General features: G+C 41.5%; 1 protein-coding gene across 1 annotated transcript in view; it reads right to left on the bottom strand.

Moving 5' to 3' along the window:
• Positions 1-16239: 16239 nt before the first annotated feature.
• Positions 16240-21633, bottom strand: part of LOC311110116 (receptor-type tyrosine-protein phosphatase H-like) — a 31652-nt gene continuing 26258 nt past the window's right edge. Inside the window, exons 11-14 of the mRNA XM_084188685.1 lie at positions 19133-19272; positions 18946-19055; positions 18603-18746; positions 16240-17652 (exon numbers count right to left, since the gene is read on the bottom strand). Of these exons, the coding sequence (XP_084044811.1) occupies positions 17604-17652; positions 18603-18746; positions 18946-19055; positions 19133-19272 (443 nt within the window). The 3' untranslated portion in view covers positions 16240-17603. The remainder of the gene's footprint in view (positions 17653-18602; positions 18747-18945; positions 19056-19132; positions 19273-21633) is intronic.

Here is a 21633-nt window from a genome sequence, read left to right as displayed (position 1 = left end):
GCTACAACCCAGCAGGCTTGTCGCCGACAGAGAAACAGCCCAGCAAGCAGCAACCGAAAACCGAGCCAGGCTGCCAAGAGCTCAACTCATTCAACGCTTTCTATAGCACTACTAAAGGAAAGTGCTTATTCCTCAACAAGCTCTGTCTCGCTGCAGAATTAGACGGTCATCCACGTTCTGCAAACGTTACATTTTGGAAGTTGCCCCAAACGTCAAATGTCTAAGTGTTTCTGTTGCTTCTGCTGTTCTGTATCGTTCCATTTCTCCAAACGTCAAATTTCAAAGTTAAGGGTTAAGTTTAGGCACTTCTTCTTAATGGTTAAGGCAGTGGTTCCCAAACTAGTGGTTGAGACCCTATGTGTGGTCGCCTGAAATGAAAATGGGGTCGCGGGAGGATTTAAAAAATCCTGGTATATTATATCATCTTTGTCTCTCAAAATCATTGTAATGTGGTTAACCATAACAAATCTAAATGAAAATTCATTAAATCTAAAAGTTCTAATTCAACCAGAGAGCACCCTCAGATCGTGGGAAAAGGCAGCACTTGACCGTTGCATTTGAATCATTCCCACTGTGAATGGCTATGCCCACTATGTTATGAAACCACACACTATTGCAGAGACTTTGATATTACTGGCTGCAATTGATATGGTGAAAACAATGTGTGGGACCTGGGGAGGCACAGAAACTCACATCAATACCTTTGTCAGATAACACTGTGAAACTAAGAATTTATGCTATAACTAGCAATCAAGAGGAAACTGACTGAACTACTCAACAATTTAAAATGTTTATTTAACCGTTATTTAGCTAGGGACTCCCAATCACGGCCGGAATCGAACCAGGTGGTCTGTAGTGACACCTCAAGCACTGAGATGCAGTGCCTTAGACCGCTGCGCCACTCGGGAGCTCCGCCTTAAGCTCTCCAAATAGATGTTAGCTGTGAGGGGCGAGATGAATTGACTTCTGTTCGCTACATGTCAGGGGCTGCTATTCATGAGGACATAATTGTTCTGTCTCACGATTCCCGAGCATGAAACGATTCCCGAGCATGAAACGGCACAGGGGATGTTCAGTGTGCTGCGTGGCTATATTAACAAAAAACAGATTCCATGGGATCGAATGGTGGGCTTTTGCACAGATGGGGCTCCATCTATCACGGGACTGCGGGCAGGCCTCTGCACTCTAGTTATGAATGTGTCTCCCTCTGCCATATGGACCATTGTATGATACACCCACTAAGCTATAATGGATACACCGAGAGCAACTGCCGGCAAAAGAGCTGATCGTAGAACTACGAGATATGCAGCAGGTAACTTTGATTGTAAACTACATCGCGCATGCCTGTTCGCAAAACTTTGTGGAGATATGGGATCAGAGCATGATAATGTTCTTTTCACACCAGGCTTGGTGGTTATCAAGGGGTAGTGTTGGAACAATTTTTCAATTTGAGACAGGAACTGTTATTCAAAATTGATATAAAAAACAGACTTTGTTGACTTTCTAATGAAAATAAAATGTGTCTCCTTGCCGAAGGTAACAGACATATTTGGAAAACTGAACGAACTAAACGCAGGCATGCAGGGGGAATAAAAAAATCTACAGATGAGTGACCGAATCAGCGAAATCCGTTTGACTGTAATCCTGGCTCAGTTGACGTGCCAGTAAGTGAAATTGAACAGCTGATGGAGCTGTCATGTGTTTGAATGCTACAGACAACTCATTCACGGGTCACTATGGAGGAGTTTTGGTTCCTAACTCAAAGGGAATACTGTGCCGTCTCCCTCCGAACATTACAACTCATGCTATCTGATTCAGTGCTCTCGTCTGTATTAAAAACAAATATCGATCCAGGAGCAATGAGGTGTGCACTGTTGACCACGCCCCCTGACTTTGAGAAGCTCCAACGCGTCATGCATCAAGCACACCCACGACATCCGATCCTTGTTTGTTAAGTCTAATGACACTGCTGGTCCTGCTCACACTGCCCTACCCTATGCTTTGACTTCTTTCTCCCCTCTCTCTCCAGATAAGATCCTGCGACTTGTGACTGCAGGCCGCCCAACAACCTGCCCGCTTGACCCCATCCCCTCCTCCCTTCTCCAGACCATCTCCGGTGACCTTCTCCCCTACCTCACCTCGCTGATCAACTCATCCTTGACCGCTGGCCATGTCCCTTCCGTCTTCAAGAGAGCGAGAGTTACTCCCCTTCTCAAAAAACCAACACTCGACCCCACTGATGTCAACAACTACAGACCAGTATCCCTTCTTTCTTTTCTTTCCAAAACTATTGAGCGTGCCGTCTTTAGCCAACTCTCTTGCTATCTCTCTCAGAATGACCTTCTTGATCCAAACCAATCAGGTTTCAGGACTGGTCATTCAACTGAGACTGCTCTTCTCTGTGTCACAGAGACTCTCCGCACTGCTAAAGCTAACTCTCTCTCCTCTGCTCTTGTCCTTCTAGACCTGTCTGCTGCCTTTGATACTGTGAACCATCAGATCCTCCTCTCCACCCTCTCCGAAATGGGCATCTCCGGCGCGGCTCACTCCTGGATTGCGTCCTACCTGACCGGTCGCTCCTACCAAGTGGCGTGGCGGGAAGCTGTCTCCGCACCACGTGCTCTCACCACTGGTGTCCCCCAGGGATCGGTTTTGGGCCCTCTCCTTTTCTCCCTATACACCAAGTCACTTGGCTCTGTCATATCCTCACATGGCCTTTCCTATCATTGCTACGCTGACGATACACAACTAATCTTCTCCTTTCCCCCTTCTGATAACCAGGTGGCGAATCGCATCTCTGCATGTCTGGCAGACATATCAGTATGGATGACGGATCACCACCTCAAGCTGAACCCTGGCAAGACGGAGCTGCTCTTCCTCCCGGGGAAGGACTGCCCGTTCCATGATCTCGCCATCACGGTAGACAACTCCGCTGTGTCCTCCTCCCAGAGTGCGAAGAGCCTAGGCGTGACCCTGGACAACACCCTGTCGTTCTCCGCCAACATCAAGGCGGTGACCCGCTCCTGCAGGTTCATGCTCTACAACATTCGGAGAGTGCGACCCTGCCTTACACAGGAAGCGGCGCAGGTCCTGGTCCAGGCACTTGTCATCTCCCGTCTGGACTACTGCAACTCGCTGTTGGCTGGGCTCCCTGCCTGTGCCATTAAACCCCTACAACTCATCCAGAATGCCGCAGCCCGTCTGGTGTTCAACCTTCCCAAGTTCTCTCACGTCACCCCCCTCCTCCGCACACTCCACTGGCTTCCAATTGAAGCTCGCATCCGCTACAAGACCATGGTGCTTGCCTTTGGAGCAGTGAGGGGAACGGCACCCCTGTACCTTCAGGCTCTGATCAGTCCCTACACCCAAACGAGGACATTGCGTTCATCCACCTCTGGCCTGCTGGCTCCCCTTCCTCTGCGGAAGCACAGCTCCCGCTCAGCCCAGTCAAAACTGTTCGCTGCTCTGGCACCCCAATGGTGGAACAAGCTCCCTCACGACGCCAGGACAGCGGAGTCACTCACCACCTTCCGGAGACATTTGAAACCCCACCTCTTTAAGGAATACCTGGGATAGGCTAAAGTATTCCTTCTAACCCCCCCCCCCCCAAATTGTAAAGTGGTTATCCCACTGGCTATAGGGTGAACGCACCAATTTGTGAGTCGCTCTGGCTAAGAGCGTCTGCTAAATGACGTTAATGTGCCCTTGAGCAAGGCACTTAACCCTAATTGCTCCTGTAAGTCGCTCTGGTTAAGAGCGTCTGCTAAATGACTAAAATGTAAATGTAAAATGTAGTGGGGGTGAGATGAGATACATTGTCAGACCAATTTGCAATTGACTGCCATAGCTCCAATTAAAAAAGTTAACATTGACAGTTAATTACATAAATGTTTCAAATGTTTCACATGGTTGGGGTTGCGAGAATTTTCAGATATCAAAATTGGATCGTGGGCCCAATAAGTTTGGATGCCCTGGGTTAAGGTACGTTTTGGGATAAGGATTAAACATTACCTTTAGGCACTCATTCCAAATGGTTAAGGTAAGGGTTACATTTTGGGACATGGTTAAAACCAAACAATTTAAAACAAGGGATTGAACACGCAACCTTCTGCAAAACTAAAGCCTAATTGATGGTAATAGTGCTCACTGTTGTCCCTAGTGGCCAGTATTGAAATAATTTTCTGACGTCCTCGGGACATGGTTAGATGTCCAATTTTGACATCAATCTGGCTGTATTCCTAAAGCGCGAGTCTAAACCCAATTGTTCAGTGTACGTTCTAATTGCCTGTTTTGTGTCCCCCGAGACCACAGCCACGGGGGACACGTCGACAACGCTCAGACGCCGCTACTGCTCGGGAAGAAGAGCTGAACCCTCCTCTAAATATTTAGCAGTACTGTAAGTATATTACAAAACTGTCTTCCAAAGATTCCCTTAGCATATCCAATGCACAGTTAAAAGGGTGAGAGAGCGTTTATAGTGCAGGCTGAAATTGTTGAATTCATTGCCAGATAGCAGAATGTGTATTAAATATTTAAGTCCATATTAGTCCCTTTTTAGGAATGGGCATAATGTCATCATCATCATTTCTTTATCATTATGCCCACATCATAATGCCTTTTATATAATACCTATATTTACTAATTAAATGTATGCATTGTTATTATCCTAACAATAAACTTATTACGGAAGGCTTTGTATAAAATAAATTACATAATGTCTTTACAAAAGTCATACTTCATTTTATATGTCCATTTTGAAAGACAAAACACCCATGTATTGTTTCAGGCTTGTGTCTTGTAATAGTAACTTTATAGATGTCCTTACCTTTGCCTGTTGAGTTGGTATCTAGAATCATATGTCTACACGTGGAGATGCAGCTGACGCTTTATAGCGATGTGGGGCCTAGTTGTACTTCATGATGTGATTGGTCACCTTTAGCTTGAAGGTTTTTCTTTTGTAGTCAGTCAGGTGATTTCTTGTAAATCATGAAGGTTGTTCCAGTCTGTCTAGTTCAGGTGCAGGAGCAGTTGCCCCTCCCTCGCATGCCTCCTGCCTCACCTGGGACAAATTTAGAGATTCCTGTTTTTCTACGGTCAAAAGACTACAACAGCCACAAGGCTGGTGGCAACCGTGAATGCAGTTGTTTAACATAATAAACATACATAATATGCCATTTAGCAGACGCTTTTATCCAAAGCGACTTACAGTCATGCGTGCATACATTTTTTGTGTATGGGTGGTCCCGGGGATCGAACCCACTACCTTGGCGTTACAAGTGCCGTGCTCTACCAGCTGAGCTACAGAGGACCATACATAGCAGTCTACCTATTTCCTGTAGTCTCAAAATGATTAAACATTTTGTTTAATCTAATAAAGTTTACTTTCAATGTATTCATCAAATGGAGAACATGTATTAAATCATATCAGAATATCGTTATTCAAATAAGTTGACTCACCCACATACAGTGGGGTCGGAATTATTGGATCCCTTGATAAAGATGAGCAAAAAATATTATAAAATAAATCAAACAAATATTGTATGCAAAACAATACATAATTATATATATAAATATACTAATACAATTGCTCAGAGAAAGAGATTTTGTATAACAAGTAATAAAAAAAGCAATATCAAAAAGATAGGTGTCAAAATTATTGGATGCCCTGTTTTCAATACCCTATCACCTTCCCCTTGCAAGCATAACGACGCTGAGCCTTTTTTCAACCACAACAAAATATGAGATTGGAGAACATATTAGGAGGGATCTTAGACCATTCCTCCATACAGAATATTTCCTTATCCTTGATATCCTTCATCTGCGTTTATGGACTGCCCTCTTCAATTCAAACCACAAACCATCGAAACCATCGAAAGCTGAGACTCACATGAACACATACATGTCAGTTGTTTTGCTCTGCGATGAACACAAGCCTCACAGGACTCGTCTGAACCAGGTACCAGTTTAAAAAATATAATTGAATTACTTTAATGACAAAAAAGGGGTTAAATATGGGTAAAATAAATATATAATAATTTCCGGAGCTTTCTTATATCTCAGATATAGGACAGACAATTTAAAACATATTTCATTTTTTAATAAATGTTTAACTATCTGGTTTGTTATTCAGTGTGCTTCTATGGGCTAATAGCAGTAAGGCTAAATTCATTTTTTTTTTATATACCTACAGGGGTCTTAAAATTCAAAATCAAATAGATAAATGATCCTCGGTATGACCATCTTAAAACAATCATCTAAGGATACCTTGACTTGCATTACACACCCTCACTGAATAAAAAATGTCCATGAAATCATGTAAACACACCCTTCTACAAGCAGGAAATAAGTTATGGACGAACCAGAAATGTGACATATCTGTTAGACAGTTCACACAGTCATCATCCAGGATTACTGTCTTGTCATCTTTTTGGCTAACCACATTGGAACATTCTAATCTTTAAGTACATGAACTGACAAAACAGGTTTAAGCGAAGTACAGTGCCATTGTTATCAGGAAGCTGTCTCCATGGTGATAGGAGGGAAAGGAGGCAGACTAGGGACAAGGGAAGGGCAGCCACCTGAGGTCAATAACTGCCCTACAAAGGCAAATAGCAGTAACTATGCAAACAGCGAAACTGAGAAAAATAGCTTTAAAGGGGCAATCTGCTGTTGCTACATCATTTATTTAAATGTTTATGAATGATATATACCTATTTATTCTAGAAGAATATAACTTATAAATACCTCATGAGTTTAGATCAGAACCCAAAATATATAAGCTTGTTTTACTCCAATGTTTTTAAACAATGTAAATGTAAACAAACACTGTATAGCCTCAAAACATGGTTAAAACTATAATCTTGATATCATGGATGGTCAGTCCTTGTATCCATGGCTTTGTCTATGAATTTGAGAGTTCTCCAGGCCCATCCCTCAACTTTGGCCCTTTTAAAGTGTTTTGGCTGTCCAGAAAAATATATTGTAGGTAGATAAGAGATAATGCACCGAGGGACTATTATCTTATTATGAAGTAATTTTGTATGCATATCAACCATGAACACATGACCTATGACCCCTAAAATGTTGATACTGCACTCTGCCTTTGTATGACCTTAAACAACTATATGGGTAATGCAAACGCAAAGTGCATTATCTAAAATCTAAATGTGTTAAAGGGATAGTTCACCCAAATTACAAAATTACATATTGGTTTCCTTACCCTGTAAGCAGTCTATGGACATAGTATTTATTTTTATTTTTTATTTTTATGACAGCAATCAATGTTTGGTTTTGTTTCCTGGCAACAGGGCCGGCGTTATGGGCGGGCCTTAGGAGGCCTGGCCCGCCCTACCGTACGTCCTTGCCCGTCCAAATAAAATATTAAAATATTGATCATTTATTTGACCCAGTTGCGTGCCGACAGAAAGAAGCATCCATTTCAGATAAAGCGTCCAAGCGAGCAAAACAGCGACCCTCTGTCTCAGTATGTGTAGACCGTGTATCTGATGCTGTCTGGACCAAAAGAGGATGGCATGTCGTACCATTTCTGGCCAGACAACATTAGAGACATGGGCTACACACTGTGTAGTAAGACAGAGGGGCGCTGTTTCGCTTGCTCGGATGCTTTCTCCCGTGAGATAGTTTCAGCGGAGAGGAAGAGGCGAAGCGAGAGGGCTCACTCTCGCCAAAATCTGTCCAGAGTTAACCCAATGTGTTTCTATGAGCATAATATGCAGACCTAAGCTTGTAGCCTGCCTTCCTGCCTTTGGGACAACTAATCCCATTGTTAGGGCAGAGACATGAGCCTCATGTCATTATATACAGATCTCTGGTTTCAGCCTCTTGCGAATTGGAAGGGAAAGTTGCCGGGTGCACACTGTACCAAAATTATACAATTACGACAGTATAGTATCTGAAGATTATGCCTTTGTTAAATGTTTTTCATGAAGAAATGGAATGTGTTTATGTTAGTATCAAGAGGGAATGTTTTAGGTGTAACGCCATATCCAACAGACCGGAAGTGTGTGTGTAGACAGGGGAGACTGGGGATTGGCCAGAAGAGGGAGTTTCATTGTTTATAAATAGGGGGGTTAAACGAAGAAGACGTCAGAACGGCCATGGCAATCGGAGGAGCCGTTCTCCAGGTGTCATGTCACCTGTCATTTATGCTGTAACCTCGTGATTTTAATAAAAGCCTCTAACACGATACAGCATAGACGGACTCTTTGTTGACAGCAATAATGGCCACCATTCACCCGATACGACATAATGGCGCCCAACGTGGGGCTGGGTTTGCGTCTCTTCCTTGTTTCAGTCAACCGCCAGGCTAACTCGCTTTGAAGCATGGCCAAAAGGGTGAGTGTTTTCTTACCGCTTCGGAGTTTGTTAGATTGGATACGACTTGTGTACACTGGAGAGATGTACCAAATGACCTTGCCTCGGGTGGCGTTATTGTGGTCGACTAGAGTCTGCTAAAATTTATTCCATTGGAAACGGCAGATAATTGGGAGTTTTAGAGCATTAAACGGTAGGATTTAAGTATTGAAGTGTACGATTAAGGCAGATATGCGCATTCTTTAGGGCACCGTGAATCTGGAAAGACCCCCAGCGGGGGCGACTCGCAGGAGTGGGCTACAAATCCGGGGCGAAGTATTAGATTTTGTCAGGTTGGTTCTGGGAACCATGAGCTGGACGAGGATATTGTATGTTATGCTCATCTTATAGTTGACAAATTATTCGTTTTGGGGTAACCGCTCATAATTATTCAGAACTCAAGGCAGCATAAAGTTAGGCGGAGATATGGATAATGATGGATAATGATTTGGCCACGGTGCAGGTTACTTAGGGCTGGGTAGACCGCAGTTAGCTAAAGGCTAAGGCTAATGTTAGGGCTAAATGGGAGTGTGTTTCATGCTACATGGTACATGGCGGCTAATGCTAAATGCTAATTGTGTTGTGTGCTACATGCTAATGTATCCTTAGAGACTCCATTGCGATGGATTAAAGTCTCTTAAATTTGTCTCTGTGTTTAAGTCAGGTTATATGTTTTGTGAGCGCTGTTAAATGTTGTTTGACTATAAGGGGGAAACGGGAGTTATAGCTGGACTGTTATTCTGTCTGTTTGAGGAGGGAGTAGAAAATCGCCCGTCCACGGTGAAATTGTATTGAGGAATGGGTATGCGCATGCGTTTAATTTTGCGACACTACACTACAGAAAGGGGGAGTTTATGACACGAGATTAGGACACGTTTTGGTTTACGGCACTAAAACTACGACATGCGGTTGTGCTCAGCCTACAAAACAAAATGGTTGGTTGAGGTCATAGGTCCCATTTGGGACCTGCAGGGGCAGACAGAGAAACACACGGACAAAGAGAAGATAGATTTTAGCACGATTATTCTAGTTTAAACTGCGATTGGTTAAAGATGAAACTTGTTTTGTAACCTATTGAATTTATAAATTAGATATATGGTAGCGGATTATAATAAATTGAATTAAATAATTAAATAACGGATTAAAATAAAATAATGTTTTTGAGCGATCTATTTAGTTCTGAGTTTAGTCTTAGAGTGAATAATGTAGAACGAATGAATATTGAATGGTTGGAAATACTCAGTGATGGCATTAACTACTAAAAGCTGTTTCTGTGTCTTTGTCCCTTGTCATGAGAGACAGGAGAGAGGGGGAGCGAGGAGATACAGGAAGTGATCACGTGATGCGGCAGAGGATCAAGTCAAAAAAAAAAAAGGTTACTGTTACAAGATATGTGATGTTATGACGATTTTACATAGGCTTGGCAAATGCTATTTCATTAAAAATTGCATTTTGGAAGATCTGTGTATCACTGGGGTTTGATTACAGATGTGTTGGGAATCAAGGATTGACATTGTTCTGTAAATTTAAGATAATTAGAGCTGATAGAGCAAGGGGTTTATGGGAATTGGAGTAATGATAGGGTTAGAGGCTTTGTTTTTGGGGGATTGCTTTGAAGTGGACTAACTACATTTACTTGCATTTGATGGGTTGTGGTAAGATAGCCAACACTGATAAATTGGTGACATAGAATATAGAAATAAAAAATTGGTTTTAAATTATTCATAATTTTTAATTGATTTTTTAATTGGTTTTTTATTTTTAATTAAAGGGTTTTTGAATAAGGCATTTAATTGAATTTTTTAATATTCATATTTTATTTTATTTTATTTTTTGGGGAGGAAAAAAAAAATTTTTTTGGGGTTGTTAGGGTTATATTAATAATTTAAGGGGGGAAGCCATAGGCTATACAGTCTAAAATAAAATAATTCACGATAAAGGAATATAAAAGGGTTTTTACAATGGGGAGAAAGGACAGCAAGGCTAGAGTAAGGTGATTACACCGATTGATATAGGGGAAAAATAGTAATCCTTTAATTAAAGTAGTGTTAGAAAGTAGGGTTAGAAAAACTAATGGCAGATGTTAGTACACCTTTCTCACATACGGATTCAGCAAAAAGACACCCACCTTACGAGAAGAAAAAGTACAGCTTAGGGATGTTTATCCTCAGCTTTCAGTGATCATCCAGCAGGGTGATTATGGCATCAGAGATGAAGACGAATAATAGATAGAGGACAAGCAGAAACGACGATAAAGATGAATCCAAAACTCCAGAAGGAAGAAAAACCGAGATGTCGGGAAGAGAAGAGTGAGGTTAAAGAGGACGAGGATGATGAAGATGAGAGTGATGATGAAGAGGTCATGCATGGGTGGATATGACTCTGTGATCAGAAGGAAGTTGGCAAGAGGAAAAAGAAGAAGGATACACGAGATTTGATCTCTGATGGAAGTTGAAGATGAAGAAAGCGATGAAGATTTGGAGATATAGACCGATGCTTATCAGGCCTGGATAAAGCAAATAGTTTAGAAGTAACACAGCTGAAGATACAGAAGAGGAGAAACTGCTGAGAGGATCCCAAGATTTGGAGAAGAAGAAGGAGAAGATAAGTTTTGGTTATGAAGAATCAGAGTGAACCAAATCAACAATCACTGTTACAGCTTCAACTGAACAATATCAAATGCAATTGTATCAGCCACCAAGGGCGACACCAGTTGATTCATATCCAAAGCCAGTTTCTGGACAGACACAGAATTGGAGAGGAAGAGGACGAGAAGAAATAGGAGGAGGAAGATTTCAGCTACACTTCCAGCAACTTTCAGAAGACTGTTATAATTGTGGACAGATTGGTTACTTTACCTGGGATGGAAATGCGCCAGGAGAAAACAACAGAGGAAGATAAAGGAGCAAGTGAAGATCACCTGTTAGTGCCTAGAAGAGACGAAGGGGGGTGTCAGCTGAGAGAATCGATTAGAGAAGAAGAGAAAATAGCTAACAATTGAAATTAGGGAATCAATGGAGCTCTGCTATAAAAATCAAAGAGAAATCAAAATCGACATACTAATATTAGAAGATACTGTTATGGCAGTGTTGGGAAGAGATGCATTGTTTAAATTGAATTGTACAATAAGATGTACACTAGACGACTGGGTTTTTGGGAATCATGTGCTTAAAAAAGATAATATCATAGGAAGGATGATAATCTATTGTTCTGTCTATTAGACAATCTGTCTGGAAAAATAAAGTTAAAAGGGGTGACTATTATTCTGGGTTACATTCTTACACTGAGATTTCAGGCTAGGCTAAAAGGTGTTTAGTCGTTTGCCAAGTCTGTGTGTAATGAGTCAGAAGCAGGTGGGGAACTTTCCCAATCACATATTCCAAAAATTTGGTGGTAAGGGATTTTGTGAATAAATCAAGGGAAAAAGTTTTAAATGTTATGAGAGAAAAGATTGGATTAAAATAAGTTAGGAGTAGATTAGGGTTGAAGGAACTCTGAGACAGTAAGCTAAGTTTCAAAGTTAGTAGTAAGACAGAGAGAGAAGTGGTGAATGACATTTTTAGAAGTTTAGTGGGAAGATATGGTAGGAGGTTAGATCTGTTAGGGGCAGATGCATTGAGAAAGTATGTGTTGCTGATTGATAAGAGAAGATTGAGGGTGATTGAGTATCTATATTTACAGTTTCCAGCAGGAAGATCAAGGTAATTATAGGTGTATTTGTTATAATCAAAAGTTTGAAAGTTTAGAGGTAGGACTGAGAGTGGGAAAAAGTGACACTAGTGGTGATAGATGGAAGTACAAGTAAAGAGTTCAAAGTCTTAGGGGAAAACTGGGGAAATTAGAAGTAACAACAATAAGGACATCAACACGTGAGTCTAGTAAAACAACAGTGAGAAGCAATTTAACTCTTTCAACATTGATAGTTATTAAAGCCATAAATATATCGCATTTGATTATAAGGGAACCAATACAGCACCAATTTTAGGGGAATGAATACTTATTAGGGTTAGGATGGGGACGTTGCTCCCATATGGAGAGATAATTATGGAGAATAAGTATTGTTATCAGGACCAGGAGTAGAAGCTGTTGCACCTAGTCAAAGGAGGGATAGTTGTACAACGATATGAAGTGGAAGATGTTAGGAGTGACTGTTCACTTATTTGGTGTAATGTTACAGAGAAAGGTCAGGGAGAATATATGTAGACTTATCTAGGGCAAGCATTAGAAGTTGTTCCGGTTAAGAATTATTGGTTAAAAGGCTATGTAATTCGTAAAGTAACGCTTATAATGGAAGAGTTGAGGTCTGTTGTAGCTTCCACAGTCATTGAGGGAGTTCAGGAGGAGTAGAACTGAATGGACAGTAGTCACTCCAACAGTAGATAATACACCGAGGATAATGGGAACTTTTGCACTAGAAGTAATTAGGGTTGATACAGCAATTAAGTCAACTACTTTAATGGTAACTTTGGAAGGGATTAGTGATACGATGGCAATAGCAAAGGTAGGGAGTATGACATCGACAACAACGTTTCTGAAATTAAGGGGTTATGTTACGGATGGAGAGTGCTGTCAATGATAGTACGAATAGGGTTAAAATAGGAGAACAGATAGTAGTAGAGAGAATATAGATTCATCATGGAGGACAGGATGAGATCTTTGATTTTGATGACAGACAAGGAGAGGTATCTGATCAGTACCGCTCGTTCTTCTGTTGTGAAAGTTAGAGATAGATTAACTCATTCTGTAAGATCAGTGAGGAATCTTGAGGGTCCATGTCTGTTGAGAATTCCAGCACCAAACATGTTAGACGGTCGCGCGGCCTCTATCAGGTATGGGTCAGTCTTATGCTTTGTCATAACTGTGGTATCAGCAACAGTCATTGACAGATAAAATAATGTCGTTGTCAGAACAGTGGTTTAAGCATAGGTTTAAGTGTTCTTGGGTAAATGAATTACCCTATGGGAATTGTTAAATGGGAAAGGAAAATCAGGTAACAACGGAACCCTGAAGTATTCAGGTGAAACATTGAGGGCTAAAAGTTGTTTTTGTTCTAATAAAACATATGAGGTAAAGGGTATGTTTATGGGAATATCAGATTGTGATGATTGTATGATGACTTTGGATAAGCATGAACATAAGGTTAGAGATGACAAATATAATGTAATTTTTATGGACCAGTTAGTAGGAACAGCAGGACTTTGATGGTTAAAGGATTAGTTTTGCCTGACAATGTGACTATGGGGAATTTTAGAGATATTTAGAGGGTTTGGGGTGATAAAGCATATATATTCTTACATTAGGGATGGATAGGATGTTGTTAATGTCAACGTTGAAGCTTCCATATGAGGGTTTTATCATTATAAGAGGGATAGCAACGGACACAGCTAAATCTAGGGTTAAAAGGATGACATGGCTACATGTCATAGTCTTCAAGTCTATCATTGAAGGATGAATCTAAGGGAGAAGGGGGGATTGACTTTATTCATGGTATGGTGTAACATTTGGCAAGATCATATTGATAAATATTAGTTATACTTTGAGTCCAGATAGTTCAGATAATATCACTGGGGTTATAGATGCATTGAAGGAAATAAGGGATGCATTTGGAAAACTTGGTTGCAAGATCAGTTAGGCCAGTAGGGGCAGTGATGGGTCAGATTTTAGTTTCAGCTTTGATAACACTGTGTGATGTTTGTAATTTGTTACTGACCTTTGAGAAAGCTATGATATTAAGATAGGTTGGAGAGTGCCTGGAGACAACACTCAGATGCCAGTGTTGACTGTTCCTGATCTGGATAAAGATGGACCAGTGGAACTGAATGGATAAATATAATTTTTGATTATTTGATCATTTTTCAATTTTTTTTTTCAATATTAGGGTGATGTTGGTATGATTTATGAATCAAAGGGGGGAATAGGTTTATGTGATTCATACATCATTTATAGATCATTTCTATATTCTTAGTTGATATTGATGTTCAATTTGAAAGTGTTTTTTTTGGAAAAGATACTGTTTGGTTTCTTTTCTTTTCTTCCAGAAGCATTTGGGGGACATGTGGAGATTGAAATACTCAAACAAAGATAATATGAAGGGACAATATGACTGGAGGAGATGAAACAAGGAGGGTGTGGCTGATTCCATCATCAACAGTCCATTGGAAGCCGAGACTACAGGGAGATGAAGTGTAGTGGACTACATTCCAGTGTCTGCAATGAAATATAGACATGTGTAATACATAATTGTGTAATAGCCTCAGGGATTAATTTTTGTAGAATAATGTTTGATGTTATTGAATACATGTGAGGATCTTAGATGTTTTTGTTTATTTCGTGAATGTTTAGGGACAGAGAGGCTAGGAAGGGAGAGTTCCACTTTTGGGTCCAATGGGTTGACCAGCCTTTAGAGTGGATGTTTATGGATAGGATTTTGTTTGCAGGGGCTTACATGTGTATTTAATTGCATCATACTTTCAAGTGCATTTACATGGGTTATGAGGTTATCTGGAGTACCGAGGTGGTTGCCTTGGGCAGAGGGACCGTGAGAGAATTTTACTGTCTTGATTGATGGATGGATATCTGAAAAGATGGCTGCCGGACAGTTTTTCGCTCTCACACTCCATAGAGATTACTTCATAAAGATAGTAATGTATTCACACTTCATAAAGATAGTAATGTATTCACACTTCATAAACAGTTATTCATATTTCATAGAAAGGTATTTACACTCTAGAGGAGAATGTTTTTTGGTTTAATGTTAAAGATACTCAATAAGATAAATTGCTACTAGTCATAATCCTATTCTGTTTGTTTTCGAGACGTTTAGTTCGTCTCGAAGGGGGGAATATAGTATCTGAAGATTATGCCTTTGTTAAATGTTTTTCATGAAGAAATGGAATGTGTTTATGTTAGTATCAAGAGGGAATGTTTTAGGTGTAACGCCATATCCAACAGACCGGAAGTGTGTGTGTAGACAGGGGAGACTGGGGATTGGCCAGAAGAGGGAGTTTCATTGTTTATAAATAGGGGGGTTAAACGAAGAAGACGTCAGAACGGCCATGGCAATCGGAGGAGCCGTTCTCCAGGTGTCATGTCACCTGTCATTTATGCTGTAACCTCGTGATTTTAATAAAAGCCTCTAACACGATACAGCATAGACGGACTCTTTGTTGACAGCAATAATGGCCACCATTCACCCGATACGACAACAGCCTAAATAAAATCATTCAAAATACTTCACCAGAGAGCATGACTTCGCCACAATTTTTTTGTTTTTGCTGTGGATTGATACAAATCACAAGTGCCTAGGCCAAGGCCTATTTAGGATGCCCGCAATTTGGGAAGCGTGCGTGGCAAAAGGACTAGCTGATTGAGTTGCGGCTGTCAGTGAAAAGCATAAAAAATATGTGTGAAGATAATGTGTCTTGAGTATAATTGAAAATGTTGCAACAAGAAGAAAGGGAGGGGTGTGTGGCGGATATATGGCATGTCTCTCTCCAGAATGCATGCACTTCAGCAGCTCTCCAGAATGCACTCAGCTGTCTCCCGCCAATTCGTGAGCATTCATTGTTTAATTGTGTGAATTGTTTGCCTTTGTTTATTTTGGATCAATTGCCCATTACATACAGTGGCTTGCGAAAGTATTCACCCCCCTTGGCATTTTTCCTATTTTGATGCCTTACAACCTGGAAATAAAATGGATTTTTGGGGGGTTTGTATCATTTGATTTACACAACATGCCTACAACTTTGAAGATGCAAAATATTTTCTATTGTGCAAAAAACAAGAAATAAGACAAAAAAAAACAGAAACTTGAGCGTGCATAACTATTCATTGAGGTGATGTTGAAGTAGTCAGGCGCAGGAGGGTAAAATCACAGAATAACAAGCTTTATTCTGCGAATACAGAGTTACGCGGTAATGCGTTAAAAACACTCCAGTGGGCAAAACAGGCACACTGGAAAATACAAGGCACCCGGGGAAATACAGTGAGGGAAAAAAGTATTTGATCCTCTGCGGATTTTGTACGTTTGCCCACTGACAAAGAAATGATCAGTCTATAATTTTAATGGTAGGTTTATTTGAACAGTGAGAGAGAGAAATACAACAAAAAAATCCAGAAAAACGCATGTCAAAAATGTTATAAATTGATTTGCATTTTAATGAGGGAAATAAATATTTGACCCCCTCTCAATCAGATTTCTGGCTCCCAGGTGTCTTTTATACAGGTAACGAGCTGAGATTAGGAGCACACTCTTAAAAGGAGTGCTCCTAATCACAGTTCGTTACCTGTATAAAAGACACCTGTCCACAGAAGCAATCAATCAATCAGATTCCAAACTCTCCACCATGGCCAAGACCAAAGAGCTCTCCAAGGATGTCAGGGACAAGATTGTAGACCTACACAAGGCTGGAATGGGCTACAAGACCATCGCCAAGCAGCTTGGTGAGAAGGTGACAACAGTTGGTGTGATTATTCGCAAATGGAATAAACACAAAATAACTGTCAATCTCCCTCGGCCTGGGGCTCCATGCAAGAACTCACCTCGTGGAGATGCAATCATCATGAGAATGGTGAGGAATCAGCCCAGAACTACATGCGAGGATCTTGTCAATGATCTCAAGGCAGCTGGGACCATAGTAACCAAGGAAAAAACAATTGGTAACACTACGCCGTGAAGGACTGAAATCCTGCAGCGCCCGCAAGGTCCCCCTGCTCAAGAAAGCACATATACATGCCCGTCTGAAGTTTGCCAATGAAAAATCCAGAAAAACACATGTCAAAAATGTTATAAATTGATTTGCATTTTAATGAGGGAAATAAGTATTTGACCCCTCTGCAAAACATGACTAAGTACTTGGTGGCAAAACCCTTGTTGGCAATCAGAGGTCAGATGTTTCTTGTAGTTGGCCAAATAGGTTTGCACACATCTCAGGAGGGATTTTGTCCCACTCGTCTTTGCAGATCTTCTCCAAGTCATTAAGGTTGAGGCTGACGTTTGGCAACTCAAAACTTCAGCTCCCTCCACAGATTTTCTATGGGATTAAGGTCTGGAGACTGGCTAGGCCACTCCAGGACCTTAATGTGCTTCTTCTTGAGCCACGCCTTTGTTGCCTTGGCCGTGTGTTTTGGGTCATTGTCATGCTGGAATACCAATCCACGATCCATTTTCAATGCCCTGGCTGAGGGAAGGAGGTTCTGTCTCTCTGATATCTGGAGGTCAGACACTGTTTTCATAACTGATGGTTATTTATGACCCAACCCTTCATTCTGGTGTTGTCACTGCAAAGAGGTTAAAAATATGAGTTAAAATGGAAACAGTAACATTCACACTCTATCCATAAGTGGCAGAGAAGTGTCTTATCCTTCTAGATTCCATGTTAATATTAGATCAAGTATAAAACAGAGAGGTGTCTGGTCCTTCTAGATTCCATGTGAATATTAAATAAAGTATAAAACAGAGAGGTGTCTTGTCCTTCTAGATTCCATGTTAATATTAGATCAAGTATAAAACAGAGAGGTGTCTGGTCCTTCTAGATTCCATGTTAATATTAGATAAAGTATAAAACAGAGAGGTGTCTTGTCCTTCTAGATTCCATGTTAATATTAGATAAAGTATAAAACAGAGAGGTGTCTGGTCCTTCTAGATACCATGTTAGATAAAACAGAGTACAGAACAATAATGTACTAGAAAGGAAGTGTCTTTAATCTAGGTTAAATGATTTATTAAAATAGCAGGACGTAGACATTGTTTATGTTCAGTATGATAAAAGCACAAGAAGCAAACATACAGTATATCTGAAACATATACAGTCATTTCAAATGTATTTAGTACTGTAAAACTTAACAGTAATTGATTGACAGCGGCTATTGAATGATATACCCCTATTATACAACTCATTGTTTGACATATTAATAAATGATTGTGTGTCAGCTTGTGTAGAGGACATGTGTCGGTCATGATTGGTTGCTCATGGTCACGTGACGAGGTAGCCCCGCCTGCAACTTCAAAATCAGTGTCTCGGCCCAAAAGGGAATTTCCTCTAACTAAGAGGTTGTTTTCTCCCGTTGGAGACTCAGGTTCAGATCAGTGTGTGTGTGTGTGTGTGTGCGCACGTCTGAATGTGTGTTTGTCTCCTACCTGTAGTTCAGAGTACCATTCTACCAAATCACGCCAGTCTTCAGACCATCATTAACATAAAGTAGATTAATCAGCAGTGCAGATAAATTACCTATGAGAAGCCTCTTTCTCACAGATCCATTCTTGTGAAAATGAACACATATAATCCCTCCATACTCTTTGGCCTGATGACATGTAACAGATTTCCCCACAGTTCTCCGCTCCACCACCATCAGGCTCTCCACTCTCCCAATACCTGCAGTAGAAACAACAGAGTTAGACTGGCCTCTCTCTCAGAACCTAGAGTATGAACAACACAGAGAGTCAGTCCTACTCCTTACACTGTGGTCAGTGTTATTACAGTAGTATTCTCTTACCTTGGGGTGGTCAGTATTATTAGAGCAGTAGTCTCTTACCTTGGGGTGGTCAGTGTTATTAGAGCAGTAGTCTCTTACCTTGGGGTGGTCAGTGGTGTGCCGTCCACCCATTTCCAGGTCCCCTCAGTAACAGAGTCAGTCAGACCAATCCAGACAAAATAGACTGATTCAAACCCATTGATGAATGCCTGTTGTGGTGGCACAGAAAAAGCATTGTTAATAATACATGATAAATACAGTAGTTCTCTCTGTCTCTGTCTCTCACCTGTTCCTCTTCACTGTTAATGATCACCAGGTCTGCTCCTCTCTCCAGACAGTCCTGTCTACTCTCCTCCCAGGATTTCTTCTCAGTAGAGAGATAGTAACATCTGCAGCCAAACCTTCTCCATCCTTCAGGACAGGACCCTAGATGTTTGACATTTTTACTATCTTTGACACTCGAATGTTACAAAAAATAATGTATGAAAAATAAAAAGAACATTGCAAATAAAGCATTTCTAATGAACTCTTCCAATGAGCTGATTGAGATGTCACCTTGCAGCTTTAGGTAATAATTCAAATGTTCTGGGGATTTCACAGAGCAATTGTTTGTGTGAATTGCCTGTTTGCCTATAGCTTTTACACTGAACAAAAATATAAACGCAACATGCAACAATTTCAAAGATTCTACTTAGTTACAGTTTATAAGGCAATCAGTCAATATTGCCCCACTCCACATCAATGGCTGTGCAAAGCTGCTGGTTATTGGCGGGAACTGGAACACGCTGTTGCACACGTCGATCCAGAGCATCACAAACATGCTCAATGGGTGACATGTCTGGTGAGTATTCAGGCCTTGGGAGAACTGGGACATTTTCAGATTCCAGGAATTGTGTACAGATCCTTGCTACATGCAGATGAGCTTCCCTGAGACGATTTCTGACAGTTTGCGCAGAAATTATTTGGTTGTGCAAACCCACAGTTTCATCAGCTGTCTGGGTGGCAGGTGAAGAAGCAAAATGTGGAGGTCCTGACCTGGCATGGTTACACGTGGTCTGCGGTTGTGAGGCCGTTTGGACGTACTGCCAAATTCATTAAAACGACATTGGAGGTGGCTTATGGTAGAGAAATGAACATTCAATTATCTGGCAACAGCTCTGGTCGACATTCTTGCAGTCACTATGCCAACTGCATGCTCCCTCAAAACATGTGAAGAGTCGTCGTCGTCGGGTGAGGTTGTGTCTCTCTCTGGCGGGAGGTAAGCATGGCTTATATGGCTTATATACATAGTTTGGGCTTTGTCGAGTAAAGCTTAAACTATGTATTTAGATTGTAGTTAGGTATTGTAGGTAGTTATCGTGGGTTGTTGTATGTAATTATTGTAGGTTAGTATTGTATTCGGCTGAGCCCGGTGAAGCACGAATCTAGCTAACCCACTACCTGGACTAGCTAGCGGGTAGCTACTGGTAAGTATTAGCAACTGTGGATAGTTGTTTCACGCCTGAGAGTACCTGTAATTACGCCAGCTAGCTGCCTACAATAATTACATACAATAATGCCTACCATTCAGCTGTTTTTCTAACCTCATTCTTCTGAAGCGTTAACGTTAGGTAGTAAGTGGCTACTGTGCTTGAAATTTAGCTAGCTTGTTGCTACCTGGATAGCTACTAAACAATAGCTGGAACGACCTAGCGAACAGACGCGAACTGGCTGAGTCAATTCAGTGGCTAGCTTTGCACTTGGCTAGCTAACAGTATCTGCTAGGGGTAAGTTATAACCTACATTTGTGTTTTGTTTTTACATACTGGTAGCCAGAGTCGTTCAAGGGAATTCAGGACATGGGTGACTAGTTAACGTTAGCTTGGCTCTCTCTGTGTGTTCGTGCCGTGGGAGGAGGGGTTTCTTCTTTGTCTGAAAGCAATGGCTAGCTAGTATGCTAACTATTATAGCTTTCTAGCTAACCCTCCAGGCCCTCGACTTCTTGGCGCTGACGGAAACATGGATTACCACTGAAAACACTGCTACGCCTACTGCTCTCTCCTCGTCTGACCATGTGTTCTCGCATACCCCGAGAGCATCTGGTCAGCGGGGTGGTGGCACAGGAATCCTCATCTCTCCCAAGTGGACATTCTCTCTTTTTCCCATGACCCATCTGTCTATCTCCTCATTTGAATTCCATGCTGTCACAGTCACTAGCCCATTCAAGCTTAACATCCTTGTCATTTATCACCCTCCAGGTTCCCTTGGAGAGTTCATCAATGAGCTTGACGCCTTGATAAGTTCCTTTCCTGAGGAAGGCTCACCCCTCACAGTTCTGGGTGACCTCAACCTCCCTACGTCTACCTTTGACTCATTTCTCTCTGCCTCCTTTCCACTCCTCTCCTCTTTTGACCTCACCCTCTCACCGTCCCCCCCTACTCACAAGGCAGGCAATACGCTTGACCTCATCTTTACTAGATGCTGTTATTCTACTAATCTCACTGCAACTCCCCTCCATGTCTTCGACCACTACTTTGTATCCTTTTCTCTCTCGCTCTCCTCCAACACTACTCACTCTGCCCCTACTCAGATGGTAATGCGCCGTCTCAACCTTCGCTCTCTCTCCCGCTACTCTCTCCTCTTCCATCCTATCATCTCTTCCCTCTGCTCAATCCTTCTCCCTCCAATCTCCTGATTCTGCCTCCTCAACCCTCCTCTCCTCCCTTTCTGCATCCTTTGACTCTCTATGTCCCCTATCCTCCCGGCCGGCTCGGTCCTCCCCTCCTGCTCCGTGGCTTGATGACTCAT

The sequence above is a fragment of the Coregonus lavaretus genome (genome assembly GCF_964263955.1).
Source record: "Coregonus lavaretus genome assembly, contig: SUPER_35_unloc_2, whole genome shotgun sequence".
In the NCBI taxonomy this organism is placed as follows: Eukaryota; Metazoa; Chordata; class Actinopteri; order Salmoniformes; family Salmonidae; genus Coregonus; species Coregonus lavaretus.
This window is presented reverse-complemented; position numbering and strand designations above follow the sequence as displayed.